Source organism: Ochlerotatus camptorhynchus, unplaced genomic scaffold (assembly GCF_037179485.1).
Source record: "Ochlerotatus camptorhynchus isolate MF236.1 unplaced genomic scaffold, CSIRO-AGI_Acam_v1.1 ptg000007l, whole genome shotgun sequence".
Taxonomy (NCBI): Eukaryota; Metazoa; Arthropoda; class Insecta; order Diptera; family Culicidae; genus Ochlerotatus; species Ochlerotatus camptorhynchus.
The window spans coordinates 215,060-241,256 of NW_027040499.1; the positions used below are offsets into that span (position 1 = coordinate 215,060).

The 26,197-nt window shown below is 41.1% G+C and overlaps 1 protein-coding gene across 1 annotated transcript; it reads right to left on the reverse strand.

Annotated features, from left to right (window-relative positions):
- Positions 1-19,683: 19,683 nt before the first annotated feature.
- LOC135697002 (glutamate receptor-like) lies at positions 19,684-21,879 on the reverse strand. The gene is made up of 6 exons (XM_065216548.1): positions 21,271-21,879; positions 21,074-21,206; positions 20,904-21,012; positions 20,345-20,843; positions 19,990-20,283; positions 19,684-19,932 (listed from the first exon to the last, which is right to left on the reverse strand). Exons 1-6 carry the CDS (start codon positions 21,877-21,879, stop codon positions 19,684-19,686), a joined length of 1,893 nt encoding a protein of 630 aa, XP_065072620.1.
- Between the last annotated feature and the right edge of the window lie 4,318 nt (positions 21,880-26,197).

The following is a 26,197-nucleotide window of genomic DNA, read 5'->3' on the forward strand; positions in this document are numbered from 1 at the left end:
CCGCCCTTTATCCACGACATGTTATCAACAGGAAGATGGCATTCCCACTCTCCCCGTCCAAATTGCTTCAATCGGATGCCCTGTTGGTCCAACCCCTTCCCTTTTATATATGTATTGTAACCGTTCTGTTACAAAGGTTCAATACAATATTTTAAATATGCACCATGTGATCGAGCATTCAAATAAATTTGTGTAACACTTGCGGTGAAACCCACTGGGCAGACAATACGGCCATGCTTAACGGCCGACTGCTGAATAAAGCGCGCATGGCCGCGGCAAAATGGTGACACGGAGTCACGGGTGATGAGCTGAAGGGTTCTACGATGCTTAGAGAACGGCCATCGTGCACTTTATCTCAGGCGAGCGTGTAGACCAGAAGTGTCTGTGGAATACATTTCAACAGAATACAGTGCGAGTAGTGAATCAAGGTGAAGTGAAAATCACCAATTCAGCTGATTCAGGACCTTTCTTTTCAACCAATCAATTGGTTTTCTGGTTGGCGAGTCAAGGACCGCCATTGCACGCTACGGTCTAGGTGACATTTAGTTACCTTGACCTAACCGTAAAGGACATCGTTCTCGGGCTGAAGGCCCTAAACACCAAGGAGAATTTCCCTTCCCGGTTCGATAGAGGGCGGCCTTGCCGTCGTCGACCGGCTGCGTCAGAAGGAAGCGCCTGTGCATCGGAACCATCTCCACAAACCGCTATACCAGCCCGGTAAAACCAACCCGCCATCGCACTACGGCCGACGTTCGGTCAGCCTCGCTTCGTCCGCCATTGTCGGAATTGTACCGGAATTTCACCGAGCGGTGGTACCGCCATCTTGCCGACAAGGTCGGCCTTTAAGGATCTTTCCGGAACCACAGCGAGCGCTCGCTGGTCTGCAGTCGTCGTAGTCGCCATCGTCATCAAGGGTATGTGCCAAGAAAATCGAACACAACACCACACAATCCACACTATCGGTAATTGGAGAAATACAGTGTTTAAATTGATCCGCGTTGTGTTTCAGTTTAATTGAAAGCTTGAGTGCCTTTTCATCCGCGTAGCCCCTCCAGTTTGCCCAGTAGTGCGCCGACTCTGAGACACAGTTCAAGGAGTCTCGTGCTGCTGAGTTGTTGTCGGGCAGAACATTAGTTTCAGTATTTCAATGTATATACGAGTTGATTGTTATGATTATTGTCAATAATACTTACATTTCGATGAAGATCGTGGTACTTATCATTACAGAAACCAATATTGAATCGTAGACTATATCGTTCAACAATACACTCGTTCCGAGACGGGGCTCTGTGGTAAAGCCATCTTCTTCTTCTTCATCATGTTTGCTCGGTACCCGGAATGCATGCAAACGAAAAAAAAAAGAAACAACCAGGATTAGTTTTTTTTTGCCAATAGTCATTCTTATAAATTTCTTCCGCTTTCTTTTTTTTATTTTTCTTTGTTCTAAGCTAGTTCTTTCCATTCTTCTATATCAAGTTCTTATCAAAGTCCTGATTTCATGATTTCCTCCAAGTAAGGCTTGCCCAACTAACATTTTCAGCTTTATAAGCCAACTTTTCCTGCGTTGTGCTGTAAGGTAGCTGAAACAAAGCTGCAGATATAGCTACAAGCAGAAGCTAGCAAAATAGTTTTGGAGAGCGTTTACTCAACTTTTTCACAACCATTATTCAATTTGTCAGTGGTATTGAATAACATCACCCAACAAACGCTAATGTCGCTTCTATGCAAATATTAATCAACTTTCAACGTTTAGCTTCAAACAAAGCTAAAAAGCGAATATATTTCTTATTTGCTGGCTTCTACACAACCAACTACTCTTGCTGAATAACATAAACAACAAAAGTGCTTTTTCAACAACTAAACAACCTTTACTCAACTTATAAACTGTGTTAGCGCTACTTTGGAAGCTATTCTACAGTCAACTAGGTTTATTTTTAGACTTGTGCAGTTTTACAGCTTTTACTCTGCTTCTTTACAAAGCTGAATTAACTAGTCGAGAAAAGTGATTATTTAATGTGCACTATTACAAAGCCTCTATTCAGCAATCTTGTTGTAGAAGGGCATGTAAATTTGTTTACGTCAGTTCAAAGTGTTGGCGTAGCGAAGTTGGTAGTATCAAGATTCGCCAATGCGGTCGTCTCGAATTTGATTCCAGGATCCGGTACAGTGTAAATAATTTGGTGGTGTTGCTTATAACTAATTTCGATAAATTTGATTCGCAGTAAAATAAACATGATAAATTCCTCCAACAAAAAAAAAAACGTAAACAATATTTAACCTGGCGTCGAGAGAAAGTTGTGTAGTGATTATTGGATAGTCGGATAAAGGTTGAGTAAGCGCCTTTCAAGTTCACACACAACTAAACAGCACCATAATAACAGCTGTATAGAAGCAATATAGATATGCAATAAGAGCTTGTCCCAACCGTCACAACAGCCATAAGTAGCTGACTAAGTTCGCCAGTTTTGCTTGTATAGAGGTTGAGTAAAGGTTGCCTTATATCGTATAACATTTCAATACAGCTTGAGGGTGTATAAATGAAATGAGTAAAGCGTTTACATTGCGAAAATTGTTAGTTGGGTGGTCTACCCTCTTTTTTCTCGTTGAATTTGAATCTATATGCTAGTTCCTGCTAAAAATTTTCTTACAATAAATTTCATATTACTTGGTTTTTTTACAGTTATTAAAAATGTTCCTTAGAATATTTTTTTCGTAGTTTGCTAGTGCCACCCTGTTTTCCTTTGTTAATAGCGCTACCTTAGTTCCGTATAATAACGCTGGCGCCAAAACTGCATTATATAAAAAAAACATCCCCAAAGGGGTATTCTGTAAACTAGTTGAAAAACACAAATATTAATTTAGAATATCAAATTATTTAAAGATAAAGAGCCAGGTAGGCTAATCAATCAATATGATAAATCAATGTTCTCCATAATCAACATAAATAAACATAATTTTACTATTACTGCATTATATAAAGCCCGATTCAAAGTAAATTTGGACGCATTCAAGTGATCATAACTCAAGAATTAAACAACATACACGGTTGATCAAAACATTAAACAAAAGGGTATTTATTCAGCTTTCAAACGATATATAACAAACTATTACATTTCACCGTTTCGAACGAACTGTCGCACTTTACTTGTGATCGATGCCATCATGATCTGCACAGTCGCTGGTGACACTGTACCAGCGAACTTATTCCACTTTAAACGCATTTGTTGTGCATTTGTCACTTCTTTACCGCATCTTCGAAGTTTTCGCTTGACAATTGCCCAATATTTTTCGATCGGTCTGAACTCAGGGCAATTCGGAGGATTAATCTCTTTGGCGATGAAATTAACATTGTTTGTAGCATACCATTCTAGTACCTCCTTAGAGTAGTGGCAGTTGGCTAGATCCGGCCAAAACATAACGTTGGTCTTCTGTTGCCGAATGAAGGGTAAAATCCGCATTTTCAGGCACTCTTTAATGTAAACCTTCGACGTCATTGTGTGAGATGTGATGAAAACCTTGGTTTTAAGGCCACAACTGCAGATTCCTTGCCAAATAATTAGTTTCCGAGCAAACTTATCAGCAAAATCAAATTTATACCTGTAAGAGACATCCCCAAGACCAGTTGAAAGGTAAAATTTTCGTCCTGGGATTTGTTTATAATCCATTTTGACATAAGTTTCGTCATCCATTAAAATACAGCCATCAAATTTCGTCAAAACTCGTTCGTATAGTAATCGTGCTCGCTTTTTGGCCACTAAATTTTGTTTCAGGATGCGATTCGGATGTTTACTGACACAAAAAGACTTATATCCTTCTCTTGAAAGGATGTTACGCACGGTAGAAAAGTTGGAATCGTATTTCTTTGCCGAATCACGTATGGAGACACCTGGGTTGCTTTTCACGTACCTCAACACCTTTCTCCTCAGCTTTTTGTCCCTAGTGCCACTTTTATGATAGATGCGCTGTGCTCTATCCACACTCAGAGTATCTTTGTAACGTTGACTTTGGGAATTTTAACACTTTTGCTATTTTTGAGGCAGACCACGAAGGGTTCTCTAGATGTTTGTGCACAATTAATTTTCTTTTCTCAAGTTCCATGATCCGTAATTTCGGGATGCGTCGATCAATCGAGAAAAACTTTTCACCAATTTCTTTGTCAATGAAACATCAACAAACGCCTGTCAAACGTTTTTTGTTCCAACCACCCGGAGCGCGGTGGTGTATTAAACCGTGTGTCCAGATTTAGTTTGAATCGAGCTTTAGTTTTCGTTTTTCATTCTTTCAAGCGGACGGTGGGATGGCAAGCGTCGTCCTTCTCAAGGCCACCTTGGTCAAGCCGAGAATGGAAAATTCCTTTGCGATTATAGCCTACGTTTGGCCAGATAATATTGTTTCGGTCCTTAACAATTAGGCTAGGAAACTGTTTCCAATTTCCCGAGCCGGCCGTGTGCTGACGAAGGTCATCCGGTCCAACATAAAAAAAGGTCCTATCGGACGAATACGTAATTAATTTACGGTTTTGTGGTGCAGGGTATTTAGTTACCTGAACGTTAAATTTCCCTAGCGCACAATAGCTGTTACTTTCACGTTCAAAAACAGCAACCACTGCACTTAGCTAATTTAAATGCGTCTTAGCACACGGACGCCTGATATTGAAAGAGCCCGATTTTGGGCAATGGCCGTTCTAGTTTTCTATGGCTGATTGTAGTTCTATTGTGGACATTACGTAACGGCACAAAATTTTCACAGCGTTACAGAACCCTATCACTTCTGTAGTATACTGCTGTTTTTGCACAAGAAACGTGAAGGTTCTGAATATATAACATAAATAACAAAAACCTATGAATTTGTGACCAAACGGTTACAATCAATCTTTTTAATCTTAAGAACTTCCTTGTTTGCAATCTAACATTGTAGTACTCTTCTTTTGGTTTAGTCAAGTATCTGTCTTCCGCTAATTTCTATGCCTGATTATAAGAACTACCCAACAAACAATTTTAGTTGCAAACTAGCTTATACAGGCAAAATTTAGCTGTATAAGCCTATTTTTGGCTGTATAAGCTAATATGCAGCTGAAATTGTTAGCTGGGTATGCTTGAAATGAGCTCTTGTAATTACCGCACAAAATTCCCTCTCACTATCTTTCTCCACTACTTCCAACTCTGACTTCCTCATTCTCTCTGTGACTCCAAACACGATTTCTTTCTCCTCCTTAACTATGACTATTTCTTTCTTCAACCTCACAGCTAATCTGTTTATTAAGTGATGTAAAAACAACTTGGTGTGCAGCCAAAATTCATCACGTAAGCCGAAGACAAATTGAAGAAAGAAATAAACGTATGTACATATGTATGTATGTTTACCAGCAATAAACGATCGTATGTCGCATTAATGGCCCTTCGCTCATTTTCAACTTCTATTCAATTTTCATACTGCCGTACTCTAACGGAACTATCCACCTACCCTCTTCTAAAGATCATTCTCTAGCAAATAAATTATCACACTAAAGCTTCATGTTAGCATTTCCAACCAACTCTGCAAATCGCTAACTTCGCGTATGAAGTAACATAAAAACACTTTGAATGCGATCGTATGTAATAGATGTAATCTGTCCAACATTCTTTATGATTTCAGTTGGTTATGGGTATGATGGTATTGTGTTTTAAAACTTGTTGCCTTAAAATTCAATACATCACATATGATAACTATCGTTTTCTGTCGATACGTGAGTCATAAAAACGACCTAGCTCTGGTATTTGGTGACTACAATCAGTCTGGGCTCTCATGGAACGTTCCTGCAAACGATCTTCCTAGCATTGATGTTCTTCGCTCGAACATGCCCGCATCCTGCTGTGCTCTCCTTGATGGTTTCAACCTGCATGGCTTAACGCAAATCAACTCGATACTGAATAGCAATTCACGGCTGCTTGATCTCGTTCTGGCGAACGAAGCTGCAGAACTGGAATGTTCTATCCTAGAAGCCCCAGAGCCTTCTGTTCCTGTTCCTGTTCGCTACGATAACCCCCCTGTTGATGTACATGAGCTCGACTTTCGTAGAGCAGATTTCGTCGCGCTGAGTCACTCGTTTGCCCAGGCAGATTGGCAGTTCCTTGACACGTGTTCATCTATTGATTAAGAAGTCAACTACTTCACTGAGGTCGTTGGCCGGGCAATAACTGATTCTGTCCCATTGAGGACACCCTCTCGAAGGCCCTCCGTAAATTCTGTCGTACTCGTAACCCATTCACCAAATGATTATTTTGAACAGCGAGCAACGAATATCGCACATATAACCTCATTCTTTACAAGAGCTACACAAGGCGTGTGCAGGCTAATTTACGGCTTAATCCAAAGCAGTCCTGGTCATTAGTGAATACCAAACGAAACGAGGAGGGGCTACCAGCTACCTGGGTGATAGAATCAGCCTTCACCATTTGTGCATATGACTGCTTGGAGCGTCCAGAGATTGAACGCTGCACTTTATCGGAGTGCTGTTTGTACATCGGGCACTCCTGCAAGGGGTGAGGATTCTCGCCACAATATGCGCATTTTACTGATTCTTTGTGGCAAGAATCCCCTTTGTGGTTTTCACCACATTTGCCACAACGAGTTTTGTTGCCGCAATGGCTGGCCGAGTGTCCCAGCCTTTTGCAGTTGGTACAATTATATACCCTCTGTTTGTACCGCACCGGAAAAAAAAGCACCATCAACTTTAACAAAGTTTGGGAGAACTGAACCAGCGAAAGTCACCCGAAACGAGTCTGAATGCTGATCCCGAATAGAAATTTACATTAGCCCAACGTTTGATTTTGATGTCTACATCAGCATCGAAATCAAATGTATGCCTGATGTCAAACATTAGGAAACATTATGATTTAGTTGTATTTAAGCAACGTAACATAGTGTATACATCAGAAATTTTGGAACAAAATTTTGCCATTCTAATGTCGGTCTGACGTCAAAAATTTTAATCTATTGACATTAGAACCAAACGTTTTAAGGATGTTTTCAGATGTACAAAACGTTAGAACTAAACGTTGTTCGGATGTTTTTAAATGTAAACGTTTTCTGATGTTTTCTAATGTAGATGTTTCCTGATGTTAGAAACAAACGTTTTTGGATGTTTTCAGATGTAAAAAACGTTAGAACTAAACGTTTTTCGGATGTTTTTATATGTAAACGTTTTCTGGTGTTTTCTAATGTAGAGGTTTCCTGATGTTAGAATCAAACGTTTTTCGGTTGTTTTCGGATGTAAAAAACGTTAGAACTAAACGTTGTTCGGATGTTTTTATATGTAAATGTATTCTGATGTTTTCTAACGTAGATGCCTCCCGATGCTGGAACCAAACTTTTTTGGATGTTTTCGGATGTACACAACGTTAGAACTAAACGTTGTTCGGATGTTTTCAATTGTACTTCGTGTTTGTTGTTCTCTGATGTTTTCAAATGTACAAAACGTTTAAAGTAAACGTTGTTTGAATGTTTTCAAATGTAGATGTTTACTAATGTTTTTAGATATACAAAACACTAGAATCTTACTTTTCAAATGCTTTCAATTATATTTACAACACATTAGAATTAGAAACATGATGGTGTAAACACTACACACGATTGTTGTTAGATTACATCATAAAAATGCGTACATAACAGTCAATGCTGAAGCTCCCGTTTCCCACCAGTCAGTTAACTGACCTTAGCTAACCTAATATCATTGCGGCAACTCTCTATGCGGCAGGGGAACTATGCCATTAGCGCGCTAAGAGTTGTTAGACCACTGACATAAGCGCCTATTCGTGGGTGACGAGGCACTTGGTGACATTACAGCGAGCTTGGCGATTGTTATAGCATTTTTGAGTGAACTACCAGACAATCATGACAATGAGATCGCTGCGCCTCCAGATCTCCCTTTAAATCGACCCGCTGTGCCAATATGTCAATAATGCATGACACTTTGGACGGGGTTGCTGGCTTGTTTGGTCCACTGTTCGGATATACAAGTGGCAAGCCTCCCCCTTCACGGATCGCTACAAAAATTGCTGCAAATAACTGCAAATATATAATACACTGGAGTCGCTTTTTACGCGGTTTTTTTTTACACGGTTTTTTTTCACGCGGTTTTTTTTTACGCGGATTTCGGAATTTACGCGGTTTTTTTTACGCGGATTCCGGAATTTACGCGGTTTTTTTTTACGCGGATTTCGGTTTTTTTTTTACGCGGATTTCAGAATTTACGCAGTATATCGCTTTTTACGCGGTTTTTTTTTACACGGTTTTTTTTTACGCGGTTTTTTTTTACGCGGATTTCGGAATTTACGCGGTTTTTTTTTACGCGGATTCCGGAATTTACGCGGTTTTTTTTTACGCGGTTTTTTTTTTACGCGGGACGTATCACCCGCGTAAAAAGCGACTCCAGTGTAAACTAAATTATTGTGCATGAAAAATATGACAATGGACAATGGGAGTTTTCGAACGACGCGTGCTTAGGACCATCTTTGGCAGAGGGTATATGAAAATGGTGAATGGAGTAGAAGAATCTAGATAGAGCTGGAATTAGGGCGTAACAGCCTTTGTAAACAATGACTTCTCTTGTTGATTTCTCGGAATTCAAGACACGTCTACACAAACCAACATATCCATCGGGTAGTGGAAGTCTTTCTCTAATCGATGGTGATGTCGATTCGCCTGGGAGAGCCATGACTTCCGCGAAATCATCGAGAGAAGTCATTGATTACAAAAGCTGTTACGCCCTAGTTCCAGCTCTATTTAGGAATGAACCACGAACTGGCGTAACTTTATGGCGAACCCAATATCCAGAAAGTCGCTAAAATTGGAAGGGTACAATGGGCGGGACACGTTGTAAGAATGCCGGACAACAATCCCGCAAAATGGTGTTTTCTTCAAATCCGGCCGGTACAAGACGCAGAAAAGCACAGCGTGCTATGTGGTTAGACCAAGTGGAGTAAGATGTAGGAAGTGTGGGACGCTTGAGAAATTGGAGACAAGCAGCCAGGGACCGAGTTAGTTGGCGCAACTTGTTATACAGGTTAGGTTCCGAGGGACGTCGGATCAGCAAAAGTAAAGTAAGTATACAGACAAACAGACATAACACTCGCAAGATGTTCATCGAACAAGCATTTATCGGTCAATTTAAAAGTATCTTAGTTGGTAGTACCGCCACCTGTGGCGCGCATAGCCAATTCCCTTGCGTTTGACGTTTCCACACTACCGCCATCTGTTCAGCGTACTACCCACCACAGTGTACTCAACAGAGGGCGGTAATGTTTTAACGACGATGTTTTACAGTGAGAAATATTCAATGTGTTATGTCTGTTTGTCTGTGGTAAGTATCTTATACGTTGGCTAAATTGTTATCCAAACTGCCTAAAAGTTCGAAGAATAGTTATTAGATAGTACAGAATTCTAAATTGGCATTATTTATGAAAAATTTACATTAGAATTCTTAAATCTCAGTCTTTCCCTGATTGCGAACCACACTTTAAATTTTATATAAACTTGCGACCCATTTTGTGTACCATCATAAGGCTTGATGAAACTTATTCCGCCCGGAAACATGTTTTTTCGGAATTATGAAGTCATTATAGGGTTAACTACCCCATTTTCGGCCTATTAAGCACAACCCGCACTTAGTCCTTCTTTATCTAGCGTAGTTTAGCACCAAACGGAATGTTATTATTACTGATGGCTTCCACATTTATTTACCTTTCCGTATGTACCGTAAGATTTGATAAAGAGAAACCAATCGTTGAGATATTGTCAAAAGTCTAACACTGCTTCTTGACACCAAACTCGGCCTACGGATTCTAAACTCGTCCTAGCGCATTGAAACGCCATTGAAACGCCAATGAATTCACTTGGGCCTATCGGATGAAGATTAAACATTGTAATAATCATTGTATGTAGTCTACACTGGCTTGACGAAATGGAAATAAAGAATAAAGAATGAAGATAAAAATTGATTCCGTCGGAGCGCTTCTTTTGTTTTTGGGAATAATGGGTGCAAACCTTCATATCACGTGTTCTCATTGACTTCGTTCCGTAGCTTATTAACTAAAGTATCGTACCAAATGCATAATTGAATTGACGAACTCTGAAATAATGGATTTCTATTGAATTTTTCTGCTCGATAGGCCCAAAACGGGCGATTAGGCCGAAGTAGTTCTCTACCCTACGTTATTATGACATTTTGTATTTTTAAGTTACAAGAGGACGTTGCAAAGGATGAGTTTGACGTATGAAACCTGTGCATTTAGTTTTCAGAGAGTCGTAATCAGCGAATTATTCATTAAATCACTTATGGCTGTAAGCTCCAATCGGTATTATCCTCGGATTAAATCCCGATCAAGAATGTCCGGCTGCTTTGATGTCGACATCAGAGTTATTCAACACGATGCTATGCAAACAATTCGCAGATCATCCAAACAGGGACGGTATTAAAAGTTAATTCGAGTTGGAGCTTACCGCCATTATTGCGGCTCTCTGAATCCAATATTAATAGGTTGAAAAAAATGGTTTAAAAATGGAACCTAAATCCAAAATTTCATAAATTTTGGTTCACATGAACTATGATAAATCAGTGTTATTACATTTGCAAACATCACCATTTTAGCGGCCCTCGCCATAGAGCGAACTGTCATTCAAAAGGATATTAATGTCATCTAATGCAATTTATCGACAATTTAACGATAAAAATATATTTGTGCTCAGAAAACGAAGCTCGTTCAGATGATGTATAAAAATTTGTTTATTTTTCGAAATTATACAAACCAATTCCAGGTTTTCCACACGAAACGAAAACTAATGGATACGTATTCGGTTTCCCCATAGGGATACGCATTCAGTTTCCCCATCAGGATACGTATTCGGTTTCCGCATCAGGATCCGTATTCGGTTTCCCCATCGGGATTCGTATTCGGTTTCCCCATCAGGATCCGTATTCGGTTTCCCCATCAGGATTCGTATTCGGTTTCCCCATCGGGATCCGTATTCGGTTTCCCCATCGGGATCCGTATACGGAATCCCCATCGGGATCCGTATTCGGTTTCCCCATCGGGATCCGTCTACGGAATCCCCATTGGGACCCGTATTCGGTTTTCCCATTGGATTCCGTATTCGGTTGTCCCATCGGGATCCGTATTCGGTTTTCCCATCGGGATACGTATTCGGTTTCCCCGTCGGGATCCGTCTACGGAATCCCCATCGGGATCCGTATTCGGTTTCCCCATTGGGACCCGTATTCGGTTTTCCCATCGGGATCCGTATTCGGTTTTCCCATCGGGATCCGTATTCGGTTTCCCCATCGGGATCCGTCTTCGGAATCCCCATCGGGATCCGTATTCGGTTTCCCCATTGGGACCCGTATTCGGTTTTCTCATCGGGATCCGTATTCGGTTTCCCCATCGGGATCCGTATTCGGTTTCCCCATTGGGACCCGTATCTGGTTTTCCCATTGGGTTCCGTATTCGGTTTTCCCATCGGGATCCGTATTCGGTTTCCTCATCGGGATCCGTATTCGGTTTCCCCGTCGGGATCCGTCTACGGAATCCCCATCGGGATCCGTATTCGGTTTCCCCATTGGGACCCGTATTCGGTTTTCCCATCGGGATCCGTATTCGGTTTTCCCATCGGGATCCGTATTCGGTTTCCCCATCGGGATCCGTCTACGGAATCCCCATCGGGATCCGTATTCGGTTTCCCCATTGGGACCCGTATTCGGTTTTCCCATCGGGATCCGTATTCGGTTTCCCCATCGGGATCCGTATTCGGTTTCCCCATTGGGACCCGTATTTGGTTTTCCCATTGGGTTCCGTATTCGGTTTTCCCATCGGGATCCGTATTCGGTTTCCTCATCGGGATCCGTATTCGGTTTCCCCGTCGGGATCCGTCTACGGAATCCCCATCGGGATCCGTATTCGGTTTCCCCATTGGGACCCGTATTCGGTTTTCCCATCGGGATCCGTATTCGGTTTTCCCATCGGGATCCGTATTCGGTTTCCCCATCGGGATCCGTCTACGGAATCCCCATCGGGATCCGTATTCGGTTTCCCCATTGGGACCCGTATTCGGTTTTCCCATCGGGATCCGTATTCGGTTTTCCCATCGGGATCCGTATTCGGTTTCCCCATCGGGATCCGTATTCGGTTTCCCCATTGGGACCCGTATTCGGTTTTCCCATCGGGATCCGTATTCGGTTTTCCCATCGGGATCCGTATTCGGTTTCCCCATCGGGATCCGTCTACGGAATCCCCATCGGGATCCGTATTCGGTTTCCCCATTGGGACCCGTATTCGGTTTTCCCATCGGGATCCGTATTCGGTTTCCCCATCGGGATCCGTCTTCGGAATCCCCATCGGGCTCCGTTTACGGAACCCGTCATCGGGCTTGTAGCTTTTAGTAAATACACTGACTAACCTGCAAAGAGATCTAGCTGCAAACTCCCCGCCCGGGATCCAGCTTCGGTTTCCCTACCGGGATTCGGCTTACTGGTACACTTTCCTAAAAAAAAACATAATTACATTACATTAAATTAATAAATTCACATTTACTTACCAGAAAAACATTGCATCGCCACCAAAACTCGCGACGGACACATTATTGGCACTTTCCCGGGCTAATTCGTAAACAAATCAAACTTTTCCCACTGCGAAAAAAAAACTGTACACGGTCAATGAGATCAACGCAAATTTGAGTACAGTGTACTCAATATCGAAAAAAGTGCAGGATGAGTAAATTTGCCGCATGTTTTCCTGTGGAAAACCTCAAAAATCTGCCCTAAAATAAGGAAAATTTACGAGAATCCAGAGAATCCAATCTTTGCTTTTCTCATATTCGGAACATGAGGGAAATTAATTCAAAACTGAGTTCCTGCTCTTTTTGCGATTTATGAGTGAACTAACCTCAAATTTGGGTCGTTCTCATTCGCCGTGTAGTGCTGACTCAGGACAAAACAAACTTTGCATGCGGCGAGAGACCGAGGGACAACAATTTACATCGTGATGAACTTTGATTCTAATGTAACGTTTGGTTCTGTTGTCATTGGATGTATTCTGATGTTTTATGCGTGCAACAAATTACATCGTGATGATGTTTGATTCTAATGTAACGTTAAGTTCTGTTGTCATTGGATGTATTCTGATGTTTTATGCGTGCAACAAATTACATCGTGATGAAGTTTGATTCTAATGTAACGTTAGGTTCTGTTGTCATTGGATGTATTCTGATGTTTTATGCGTGCAACAAATTACATCGTGATGATGTTTGATTCTAATGTAACGTTAGGTTCTGTTGTCATTGGATGTATTCTGATGTCAAATTTTACATCGTCAAGACGTTTGATTCTGATGTAACGTTTGAGGCTAATGTATTTTTATGTACTTGGACGTCACACTGAAGTCTGAATACATTAAGGTTACAGCAATACACGTTAAAATATAATGTATTGAAGATGTCTGCTGTTGTTTCCTACATTAGAATTTCTATTCGGGTAAACTTTCTTGCCATCTTGCCATCGAGTTTTTGAAGCAACCCGATGCTCGTTTTAAGTCCTCGACACTCAGACTCGCGTCGGAGACCACACCTTCTATCTCCACATCTCGAGAAGGGATGTAGATGTTGTACTCGACACTAAATAGCTCGTGTTCAGCAATTTTATTTGCCACATCATAAGTCGGTGCTTCTACACGCAGTTTATTGAATCTCTCTTTATGTACCAATATTCCCGGATACTTAGGCAGCAAATCTCTCGAAATGTCGAGAGTTTTCAAAGGTTTATTTTTGGGCCGAAAAAAGACAACCCATGGTCCTTTCGAAGACGGCTGGTAGTACCTGGTTCGCGCAACGTAGACATCCGAAGACGCCATAAGTGTTGCGCAAAAGCGGTGCACAACCGCTTAAAAAGGAAAAAAATATATATAAAAAAAACCTTCACCAATTAATCTACTTAACTACTAGTTGTTAATATTATATTGCCCAGTGTATGAACAACCAAAAAAAAACAATAAAAATATTATCAAAAAAAAAACAAAACAAAACAAAAAAACTTTTTATTAGTTGCAAGAAGTTGCACCACTATAGCCCTCACAACCCTATCAGGGGAGAGGGCAAAGCCACGCGCAAAATTGAATAACAAAAGCGCGGCAAAGGGCTAGAGAAGACTATTGTATAGAATACTTAACACCGGCCGGTGCCGGCTGTGTGAGCTGGTGCAGCCACTCCGTTTGCTCCTTTGTTTTGTTGCTTGCTGCTTTGGAGTGGTGATGAGATGATGACGATGATATGATAGTCCACCTATAGCGTCGCTAAAGGTGGCTATTTCCTCTGCTGACTGCGGTTGCCTTGGGCACTGAACTTCGTCCACGGTAGGAAAAACGCGCGATATAAAAAACCACTATGGTGGGAAAAAAAAACTCCACCGGCTACGAAACCAATACCCGCAACGGAGACACGAACAAACTACGTCCGGCTACTTCAAGCTATCGGCGAGGAATCCATTTCTAATCTTGTTTGACAACTCACTAGGTAAGGCACCTTCAATCTGATCGATCCCTCTTGTTCGTTGCGCACATCTTCGTCTTTTCCCAGTCGGATCACTACAAAGAACCATTTTCAGTGGTTCGTTATCCGACATTATTACGATGTGCCCAGCCCACCGTAGTCGCCAGATTTTTGCATTCGATCTACATTTCTTAACTTACAAACCTTCTGCAATGATACTTAATGATTCACTTCTTTTCTACAGTGATTCAACAATTTCCGAGCTAAATCCAATCTTTTCAAAATTGGTTTAAAATTTTTAGAAGGGAGACCAAATCAGAAACGATTCAGGAAATTCCTAACTGAGGAGACACTTTTCAAAGCAGATTCAAAACTGAGTCTGAACTTTTTTGAAGTGAGTTCAAACTTTCGAATAAGTCATCAATATTTTTTTTCTAACTGAGTCTAAACATTTATTTTATGTTATTCAATCCTTTTTAAAGTTGTCAAAACTTTCCTGAAGTGATTCAACATATTTCAAATCCAATCTTTAAAGAATTGGTTTCGCATTTTTTGAAGTGAGGTAACATTAGCTGATTAATCCTTTTCCTAAATGAATCCAAGGTTTCCTGCATTGATTTAACTTTTTCCGAACCGAAACCAAACTAGTCAGAACGGGTTTGATATTTTCCAGATTTTTGTTAACTGCTTTGGCGTTTGGCAAGGACACAATCTTGCAATCTTTTCCGAAGTGAACCGACAATTTTTTGAGCTTAAATTTTCCAAATGGTCTCCAACCTTTTCTGAAGTGGTTCAAAACCTTTCTTAGGGAGTCCAAAATGTTCTGTTGAGTGATTGAATTATATTGAATGTTAGTCTGAGCTTTCCTGAAGTGATTTAACTAGCTTTTAACGTAGATTCCACTTCCTTAGATCCCTTCCTCGTTTTTGTGAGATTCACATCCTTTGAAAATTAGGCTGAGATTTTAAAGAATGGACCTTCGTGTGTTCATACCTGATGGTAGATTTTTTTTTAAAGCAAGCACAATTGTTGAGAAAACTGGGTTTACATTCACAAAAGTACGCATTTTTATAGAAATTTGGGTTTCTTGATCAGCCACGTTGGATTTTGGCTCCGTCCTTTGAAAAACAACCTTGGATGTTAGCATTTCCAACCAACTCTGAAAACCTTGGATGTTATGGAATAGATCTTTGTGAGTTCATACGTGATGGTAGATTTTTTTAAAGCTAGGTTGGATTTCAGTTCAATCTTTTGAAATTTGTGCTTGAATTTTATAGAATGGAACTTGCTGAATACCGGAAGGACGAACCTGGTTAATATTCACAAAAGAAGGTATTTTTATAGTAAATTAACTTTTCTGTTTTCCGAACTGAATTTTGGCTTCTATCTTTGAAAAATATGCTTGTATTTTAATAGAAGTTGCTGAATCCATACGTGAGGGTTAACGGTGCCGGTGGTGTAGTGGTAAGCGTGATTACCTCTCACCCCAGCAGGCCTGGGTTCAATCCCAGTCGGCGCCGCCGGGATGTTCTGAGGCATAACATCTCTGATCACGCCTTCCTTCGGATGGGAAGTAAAGTCGTTGGTCCCCGGTTCATGAGTTGATGGGTCGATAGGTAGGGTCCAGGTGTGGGAGCTGCCTTCCTGGCACGTCGGTAGCATTGGTGCTCAGCACGGAAAACAAGATCGACGAAAAAAACAAACCAAAGGAAAAAAAAAAATACGTGAGGGTTGAATTTCTTCAAATTTTGAGAATACCGAGTTTAAATTCACAAAAGTACGTATTTTCATAAAAACTTTGATTTTCTGTTCTGCCAAGTTGAATTTCGAGCATCGAGTGACAAAAGAAAAACTTGTGATTTGTTCCGGCCCAAGTGGGTACTTTCAAGCTAGTTAGTGTGTTTGGGTACTTATGGTTTATGCCTGCTTATCAACTTAATAAACTCAACTCTATTAACTGTGATGCCACATCACTGAACAGAAGCATCCACATACTAAGCGTTCTCAATTGTTCGGGATGTAGTACCGATGAAGCAAAGACGCCGCTTTTTCGGGAGAAGACAGCCTTGGTGGAACAACGAGCTGCAGCATCTACGTAATCGTCTTCGCAAGGCCAGGAAACGTTACTTTCTTTCGAGGGACAAACAGCACAAAGCTGAGCTGCGTGTATTGTAGAGCGATTATAGCTCTTTGCTTGCGCGATGCTTCAGCAGCTACATTCATCGCACGGAAGAAAACATCCAAATCGATCCTAAATCGTTTTGGTCGTTCATGAGAAGTCGGAAGCAGACGGATGCAATTCCTCCTCATGTTTTTTATAACGAGTTTACGGCCGAAACCCCGCTTGATTCGGCAAATTTGTTCTCGTCATTCTTTCGGGGTGTGCTAAGTAATAACCGATCACCTCCTTCTGAAGTGTACTTGGACAGTTTGCCTCGGTATGATTTGAACGTAGCGCTTCTCGACTTTTCTCCGGAAAATGTGCTGAGCAAACTCCAAGGGATAGACGAATCTAAAGGCGCCGGACCAGATCGTCTCTCACCACTGTTTATCAAGAACTGCGCCGTTTCGCTTTCTGTTCCCGCCACAATTCTTTTTAATCGTTCTATGGCGGAAGGCGTTTTTCCGAGTGCTTGGAAAACTGCTGCCATTACTCCCATACATAAAGCTGGTAGTATCCACAACGTAGAGAACTACCGTGGCATATCAATTTTGAGCTGCTTGCCAAAAATTTTTGAAAGCCTCGTCTTCGATTCGTTTTATCCACACGTTCATCATATTATTTCCGAATTCCAGCACGGATTCGTGAAAAAACGCTTTACCACTACCAACCTGATGGCATATGTTTCCTCGTTGGTCAACGCACTGGAAATGAGACAACAAATCGATGCCGTCTATATCGACTTCTCTAAAGCGTTCGATAGAGTGCCGCATTCTTTGGCGGCGGACAAATTAGACAGAATGGGCCTCCCGAGCAAAGTTAGAGATCAAATTGAAATCAGAATTTACTGTTATGATGTAACTTAATTTGAATACTCCATTTGATCTCACTTTGGTTGACTTAACGGTTAACACAGCAAAAATGAGAGCAAAATTTTACACTGTTGAATCAAACGGAAAACTAATTCTGCTTTCAATGAAATCAATTTGATTACTGATTTTGCATTCATAATGTTTGACTGAATACGGGCCTGTCGTAAATGCTTAGCATCCATGCTTCTCACGCTGAATGATTTGAGCTCAAATGTCACCTCGGGCTAGTCACGAATGACCTAAAATGTGTTAAACAAAACAAATAAACAATAATCGTTAGTTCAACGACAGATGAACTAAAATCAAATTTTAAACAAGAAATTAACAGCAGAACTTCAAGTTAAGTTGCTTTGATTTAAAAAGTCTTGACTGCATAATGATAGCACAATATCACAGAACAGAAGGAGAAGTGCAAACAAATCGGTGAATCAAAAAGTGTTCGTTTTTCTGCTCAACAAGCGATGTGTTGTGGTAGCGTTCCACACGGGCTTTCTATGTGCACTCACACTATCATAGCATGCTGCCTATCTTAACTGCAGGCAGAAGATGCCTTCTACCGCTAGGTGCGCTAGTGTTCGCAAATGACAAGTGGAGCTACTTTCTGATCCGAAGTTCCACTCCTGTGACAATATGATATCAGACTTCTGTCGCGACAATTGAAATCAAAATGAGTTTTCATTATGATAGGAACTGCAAACTTTAATATCGATTTGCTTTCATTTTGTTAACCGACTTTGCTCGGGCTACCCACCTGGTTGACTCGCTGGATATTTTCCTACCTAACTGAGCGCAGTGCCTACGTTCGCCTTGATGGAACGAGCTCTGACCCATTCGATATCACATCTGGTGTGCCTCAAGGGAGCCATTTGGGCCCACTTCTTTTTGTGCTATTCGTCAATGATCTTTGCGAAACGATTAAATCACCGAAGGTAATGTTTACCGATGATTTGAAGTTCTTTCGGGTAGTTTCATCGTTAGTTGATTGCTGTGCCATACAAGCTGACATCGACGCGTTACTACACTGGTGCAGGCTAAACGGAATGGATGTAAATGCCCGACAATGTAATGTAGGGGAATTTACGTATTCTCGTCAATCTAAGCAGCGTCCGCACTTCTATTAGCATTTTTTCAGCGTCACGCACATATATGACGTGTCTGTTTGTTAAAATTCATCTGCTGCTTGCTTCTCTATCCATTCCAATCGACAGAATTTTTCAAAACGGGTTGAAAGCGTTTTTACAACGCTCCAAACTTCTCAGGTGAGTGTGACTATTGTCGGCAGCCTCTTTTTCTTCGGCAACCTTCCCATTAGAACTGCATGTTAACCAGCTGTTCTATTATCGGCAACTCGAAATCAGCCCCTTTTTGCAGTGCGTATGCTTCATTTGAAGATAAATCTGGCATAATAGGATTGCTCGGTCGTACAAATATAATCAGATTGAGGCTGAAAGACTAAAGAATCGTTTGGATACATTCAGGGAAGTGTGTTGATGGGAAATCATAGTGAAATTATCGTTTAAATTGTGGTTGCCGAAAACAGTCAATGGGTGCCGAAGCCGACATTTACCCTATGTAATTTCTTTCTATCGAACAAGGATGGCGACCATTTTCGATTATAGAATATTCACAACTAGTATCGACAGAGTAAGCACTGTTAAAGATCTGGGTGTGCTACTTGACAGTAAGCTGAAGTTTACCCAACACATAGCTGCAACGACCGCCAAGGCGTACGCAGTGCTTGGATTCATCAAACGAAACACGCAGCAGTTTGAAGACATTCATTGCTTGAAAAGTCTCTACTGCGCGCTGGTACGCAGCATACTTGAATATGGAGTGCTGGTGTGGGCGCCATACCATGTCGTTCAGATTAACCGGATCGAGCGTATTCAAAGGAACTTTCTTCGATTTGCACTTCGTTTACTTCCGTGGAATGATCCGGTTCGATTACCACCCTACGAGCATCGCTGCGCCTTGATACATCTACCGACCTTGGCTAGTAGGAGGATTCTGTTGCAGCGGCTTTTTATATTCGACATCCTGAAGAGCAACGTAAACTGCTCAGTACTGCTAAGCAATATAAATGTAAATATTCCAAAATAAAATAAAATAAATAAAAAATAAAGTAGTGCCAATGTACATTTATTTCCTGTGATGCAAAGAAAGCTTCTTGCGCAAATTTATCTTCCATCTATAAACCAAACTGGCCATACGTGATCGGGATATCTCCAACAAAAAAATCAACGATGCAGTGCCCAAACCAACCGCCAGAATCATGTAAGCGCCGAGAAAGTGCGAAATCGTAAGCTTTACAGCGCCATCTTCCGATCCAGCCGAGCGGGCGTTCAGAATGTTCAACTGAATCGTTCCGTGCAAATAGCGATTGGCGGCCTATCATGATATTAGAGGCACTTAGAATTCGTTAATAATGATGCATTTCGTAATTACCTGTAGCTCCCAGTATTTTTGTATACCGGACTGCTTGACCTGCATGATCAGATCGTTGAACTTTTGCTTGAACGGACAAGTCTTGGTAACCATCGCGGCTACACTTCCCCAGTAGAGATCGTCCTTCAGCAGTTGCAGCATGGTGGATGCCTCACTATCAACGAAGTCTGCCGGTACGAAATGTTGGAACTCGGTACGCTCACCACCAAATCCCATATCATGAGTCTTGGCGTGTTCATTCAAGAACTTGTCACTTACAACGCGGTATGAAGTGACCAATTTTTTCATGTGAGGCTACGGATTAGGATGTTATTGCATAGCATAAATTGAAATCCTGTTTGCGTTATGAGCTCACCTGTGGTGCTGCAAGAATTGCGAATATCCACGGTAGAGCAGTGGCTCCCCACATCATTCCACTATTGGCCAAATCCACGGTCGTATCGATTGATTTCTCGTACTGTGGAATGGTCATGATACCAGCCAAGCCACCGCCGTAGCTGTTGCCGACCATAAAACCGGCAAACAGTAGTGAGGTGAACAGCAGAATGCATGACATCAGATCGGTCTGCATTCGAGCACTTTGCCCCATGTAGAAACCGATCATCATCAACGCTGAGTCACTGAACGTGACCGGCAGTTCATCTGGTTGCAAAATACTCAAGCGAACCTTTTCGATCAACCATACGGCCAAAATGCCAACGCAGAATGCTACGAGTACTGCGGTCCACAGTGACAAGGTGAAGGAAAGGAACGGTGTTCGCCATGGTGGTAGAATACGAGGTTTTGGGACCAAGACTGTAACTCCTGATCGACTTATTGGTTGAGTGTACGTAGCAAACTTGTACGGTTCTAGCCTTTTGATAAATGAATGTGCTTTTAGAGGGATTCAGTAGTGAGAATTCAGTGAAACTTACCAGTAGTAGATAGCTGCCACAGCAATATCAGCGCGACGTTCGACGACTGAGCCGACTAGACCATTCCCCGTATGGTTATCGTAGACTTCACCCCACTGGAAAATCTCGTCTATCGAGAACGAAAACCATAAACTTCATTTATGAGCTTGCTCAGTAAATAGTGCACTTACCAAAAGTGGCTTCAACATTGCAGTTATATTTGCGGCAAAACTCTACAATCAGGGAAACCTCTGTTCCATCTAGGAAAAGAGGGATATCCTCTTTGAATGATGCCACGTATCGAGCGTTGGCTTTCTCCGGTACCTTTAATGAACACATCCAACAATCAGCTATTCAGTGTAACCTTCCGGAATGTTAAAGAACTCACCGTTTCTTCGTAATACGAATACGGTGGATACATCAGCGTACACAGATGAATCGGAATACCGTTCATGTCGCTGAACTTATCCGGAAAGTAATCGGGATCATAGACAGGTTTGATCTCCACAGTTACGGTGCTCCTCGTTCCATTGTTGGATAGTTTCGTGGTATAGAGAGCGATGGAATTATTCACTCGGTCCGCAATCGCAATCAACACGTTCGGTAACTCCACCGTATTCCGGTGCTTCACAATGCTATCCAGAAACGATTGATCATACGAGTCCATCAGAATCATCAGTCTCTTGTTGGCTGATCGTTGATCCGAGATATCGTGAATCTCGACAAACGCATCCAGGAATGTGAACAATGCCCGTTCGGATACTATGAATGCTTGACAACCGTCGTCGACGGCGGTTTGGAGAGTTTCATTGAAGTTCGTATCGACTGTAATGACCACCGATGGGACTGGCACGTTGAGTAGGATGTTATCAGGCGAGTTTTTAATGACACATACGGTGTAGAATTCGGAGAAATAGCTTATAGCGATAAAGTTCACCAAGGATATGAGTGAAGCGCTCAGAAGATGGCTGGTGCTATCGATTCTTAGAGGATACATTGTGGAATGAGTAACCATGGAATGGGAGCATGCATGTTACTAATGTTTTCTTGTAACGCACATTTAATGTTATTGACTGTGTGACCATATGCATATGCAGGACTTGTTGTTGGGTATTATGAATTATAAATTGGATCATTACGCGAAAATTGTGGGAAGAGGTATGTATAGAGATTACTAAAGTATGATTGTGTCAGTGATTTGTTTTCATCGGGAAAATTTTCCGCTAAGAAGTTTTTTTCCCGATGATAACATTTTGCGTATACGTATACGTGACGTAGTGTGCGTACGATAAACGTCAGCAATCTCTATATGGAAAAAATTGTGATTTCCAAAGGGAAAAAATGGATATAATAGGTAGATGTTACGTATTTTTATTTTGAAGTGTATTAGACAACATGACATGCTGGTTTGTTGAGACATCTCTATTATGAATCCGGTTGCAAGCAGCGATGGGCTAACTAGATTTAAAAAAGAAATGCCAGCCATGCTAGCTGTGAGGTCTCTTCACAGCAAATGTGGCTAGTTAAGTTCCGGTGAATGTGAACGTGAAAAAACTTTTTTTTTGTTTGTAACTCATTAATACCATAGAGGTAGCTCTAAGATCAGAAGGTCCTGAAGAAATGAGCTAAACTTTTTAGCTCAGCACTGGTACTCTCTTCGGTCCCAAGCTAATCGATGCACCCCTCGAAACATAAGAAAATCCACAAACCCCTCATTTTGTCTGTCAAACTTTGCTAGCGAAACAAAACAAACATTGAGTAGTAGTAGAATTTTGACTAGAATGGGGTATGTTAATCGATTTGCTTGGGACCAATAGGCTAGTCAAGTAGCAAGCCAATTTAAAACCGTTAGCTTTTACCGGTTGTTAATACTGTGTTATATAGCGAGGAAAACAGTTTTGAATGACAACGAAATACATTTTCTAATCAGTATGTACAAAAAAAAATTGTATTTTAACAACACTAAGTTCTATTAATATTCCATCACATTTTCGAATTCTCTCCGTGAAATTCCGTGGACGACGGTAAATTCACCATTATTCACCGCGAGTGTAAATGCACCGGTGAACGTGAACGATGAACAATGGTGAATTCAAATGTCAAATTAGTTTCCCGCGGCTGTTCACGTTCAATTGTTTCAAGCCAGCCTTATAATTATTTCACCGTGAAAAGGTGCAAATTTTGATAACAGATTTATTACAACTGTGTGATGGAGTCTCTGAAAATAATGTGATCCAAGTAGTGGAGATAGAATCGAAGCATGAACCGGCTCCGGCGAAACGTAAGCAGAACATTATTCTCGGAGAAAAAAAAGAAGTCCGGAACTACTTCTGCTTGTGGGATAAAAAGGACAAATTCTACAGAAATCTGGTGAAACGTAATGCTGCATGGGATAACAGCCTAAACAGTGAACGTGCAAGTTTTACCATGTGTGGTAATCTGTACGAGGTAAGAGTTGTTAGACCACTGACATAGGCGCCTATTCGTGGGTGACGAGGCACTTGGTGACATTACAGCGAGCTTGGCGATTGTTATAGCATTTTTGAGTGAACTATCAGACAATCATGACAATGTGATCGCTGCGCCTCCAGATCTCCCGTAAATCTCTTTAATAAAGCTTAAAAAAAACCCCAGATCTCCCTTTAAATCGACCCGCTGTGCCAATTTGTCAATAATGCATGACACTTTGAAAAAATACTTAGGCGTAATTCAACGAAATATTTTGTTGTTATTTAATACGGAATATTTATTTATATTAAAAACAAAAAAAAAAATATTTAAACATAGGGGATATGGTTCTAACATAGAGGTAACTCTAATGCCGTTTTAGTTTGATGAACCAGGTTCGAATCTGGGTTAGTTTCTTCGAAATGTCACTCTCGCGGTGAACTGGGTGAACTGAAATGTTGTGTACATGTGTATGTGTGACTTGAAATAGAAAAGTCAAAAAGGCAATGACTGGCCAAGCAATTGCTCAACAGCAGTTTCCAGCTTAAATATGCACTGGGAATTCCCTTGTTCACTGCGGATTGTGACCGCTGCCTTTTTATATTTTCCAAAATTTATTTGAACGCACGTAAATTACGAAATAATTTATGACCATGAAGGAGACGTAATCCAACAGCATAATTACATATGATTGAGGACAGTAAGTAGCAGAATCACTATTGAAATTGTATATTTCATCTTTGCTCAAAATTGTATGCAGTTTAACAAAACCGCGTTTGTCCCGTACCACATTTAAAAATTGGTAAGACTTGCTGATCGCGCACGGGCGGGATCCCTACGTTGTGTTTATGATCGTTGTGATAGGTACGGAGATGGAAATAAATAAAACACACAGTTTGCTTGACCGTCCTGCCATGGCGGAGGTATTCGAGATACTGTATTGTTTTCTATATTTCTTTGTATAGTAGCTACAGTGGGTGGGGTAGTTGTATATGTAGATGACATTGCACAAACACTTGCGGTGATTCGGAATATTCATAGAACCATTTTCTGGCCACCCAGTAACAGAATCGGTCTGAGGATTGCATGTTATAGCTATGCTCAAGATTCTATGCAATTATTAAAAAAAAAAAATCGTGCATTTCTAGGACGACTTTCAGTAATGGACAGTTTTCCCGGTGATTCTGTATATCTGGGGATCCTTTCTCCGACCACCCAGTAACAGAATCGGTATGAGGATTGCATATTTCATCTATGCTCAATATTCTAAACAATTACAAAAAATATTAATCTCTAGGCTGTCTTTCAAGAATTGACCATACACGGGGTTTTCCGGGAATCTTCAGACCATAAGCCTCTAACTATTTTTCTCGGTCCAACTGTCCAACTACAAGTCCAATCGATTCCCTATCTGTTTCGCTGAAATATTTTTCAATATATTCAGACTGGCTGATTCTTTGTTGTTTACGAATGGTACAACAGCTCAACTGGATCGTCATGTTCACCAGCTGTCACTGTCTGCAAAAATATTTAATAGCAATTACCTGTGTTGTGATACTTCCTTCAATGAAAACAAATTTTCTTGCATTGCCATGGTCATTAGAGTCACCAAGTCCTTCCACCACTGCTATCTGCAGCCCTATCACTCCCATCCCCACGATTGCTGAAGATAATAATAAAATTCTTGATTTTATTTAAAGAAATTAATATTTAGAACATTTGAGTTATCGGGATCCGTATTCGGTTTCCCCATCGGGATCCGTATTCGGTTTCCCCATCGGGATCCGTATTTGGTTTCTCCATCGGGAGTCCTAGTCTCCCTCGAAAATGCTTACTTTGTAGTCATTATTGGGTATTTTGCGGTTACCGTGTACGGAACCCGTCATCGGATTTCCATCGAGGTCCACTTCCACTTTAGTTTTGCTTTTAGTAAACACATTCACTAATCTGCAGAGGTCCGACTTCAAATTCCCCGCCGGGATCCAGCTTCAGACTCCCTACCGGGATTCGGCTTCGGACTGGTGCACTTTCCTAAAAAACATAATTACATTACATTACATTAATTCGAATTAACTAACCTGAAAAACATCGAATCGCCATCAAAACTCGCGACGGACACATTATCGGCACTTTCCCGGGCTAATTCTTCAAAAAACCAAACTTTTCCCACTGCGAAAAAAAACTGTACACGGCCAATGAAATCAACACAGTGTACTCAATATCGAAAAAAGTGCAGGATGAGTAAATTTGCCGCATGTTTTCCTGTGGAAAACCTCAAAAATCTGCCCTAAAATTAGGAAAATTGACGAAAATCCAGAGAATCCAATCTTTATTTTTCTCAAATTCGGAAAATTTTTCCTGGAAAAACCTGGAAAACATGAGGAAAATTAACTGAAAACTTAGTTCCTGCACTTTTTGCGATTTATGAGTGAACTAAACTCAAATTTGGGTCGTTCTCATTTGCCGTGTAGTGCTGACTCAGGACAAAGCAAACTTTGCATGTGGCGAGGGACCGAGGGACCTCGCGAGGGACAACAATTTACATCGTGATGAAGTTTGATTCTAATGTAACGTTAGGTTCTGTTGTCATTGGATGTATTCTGATGTTTTATGCGTGCAACAAATTACATCGTGATGAAGTTTGATTCTAATGTAACGTTAGGTTCAGTTGTCATTGGATGTATTCTGATGTCAAATTTTACATCGTCAAGACGTTTGATTCTGATGTAACGTTTGAGGCTAATGTATTTTATGTACTTGGACGTCACACTGAAGTCTGAATCAGAGCTGGTAAATATCACGGCCGTCATGTGACAATGAGAAAACAGGTCCTCTCACTATCATGAAACGAAGCGACCGATCATTAG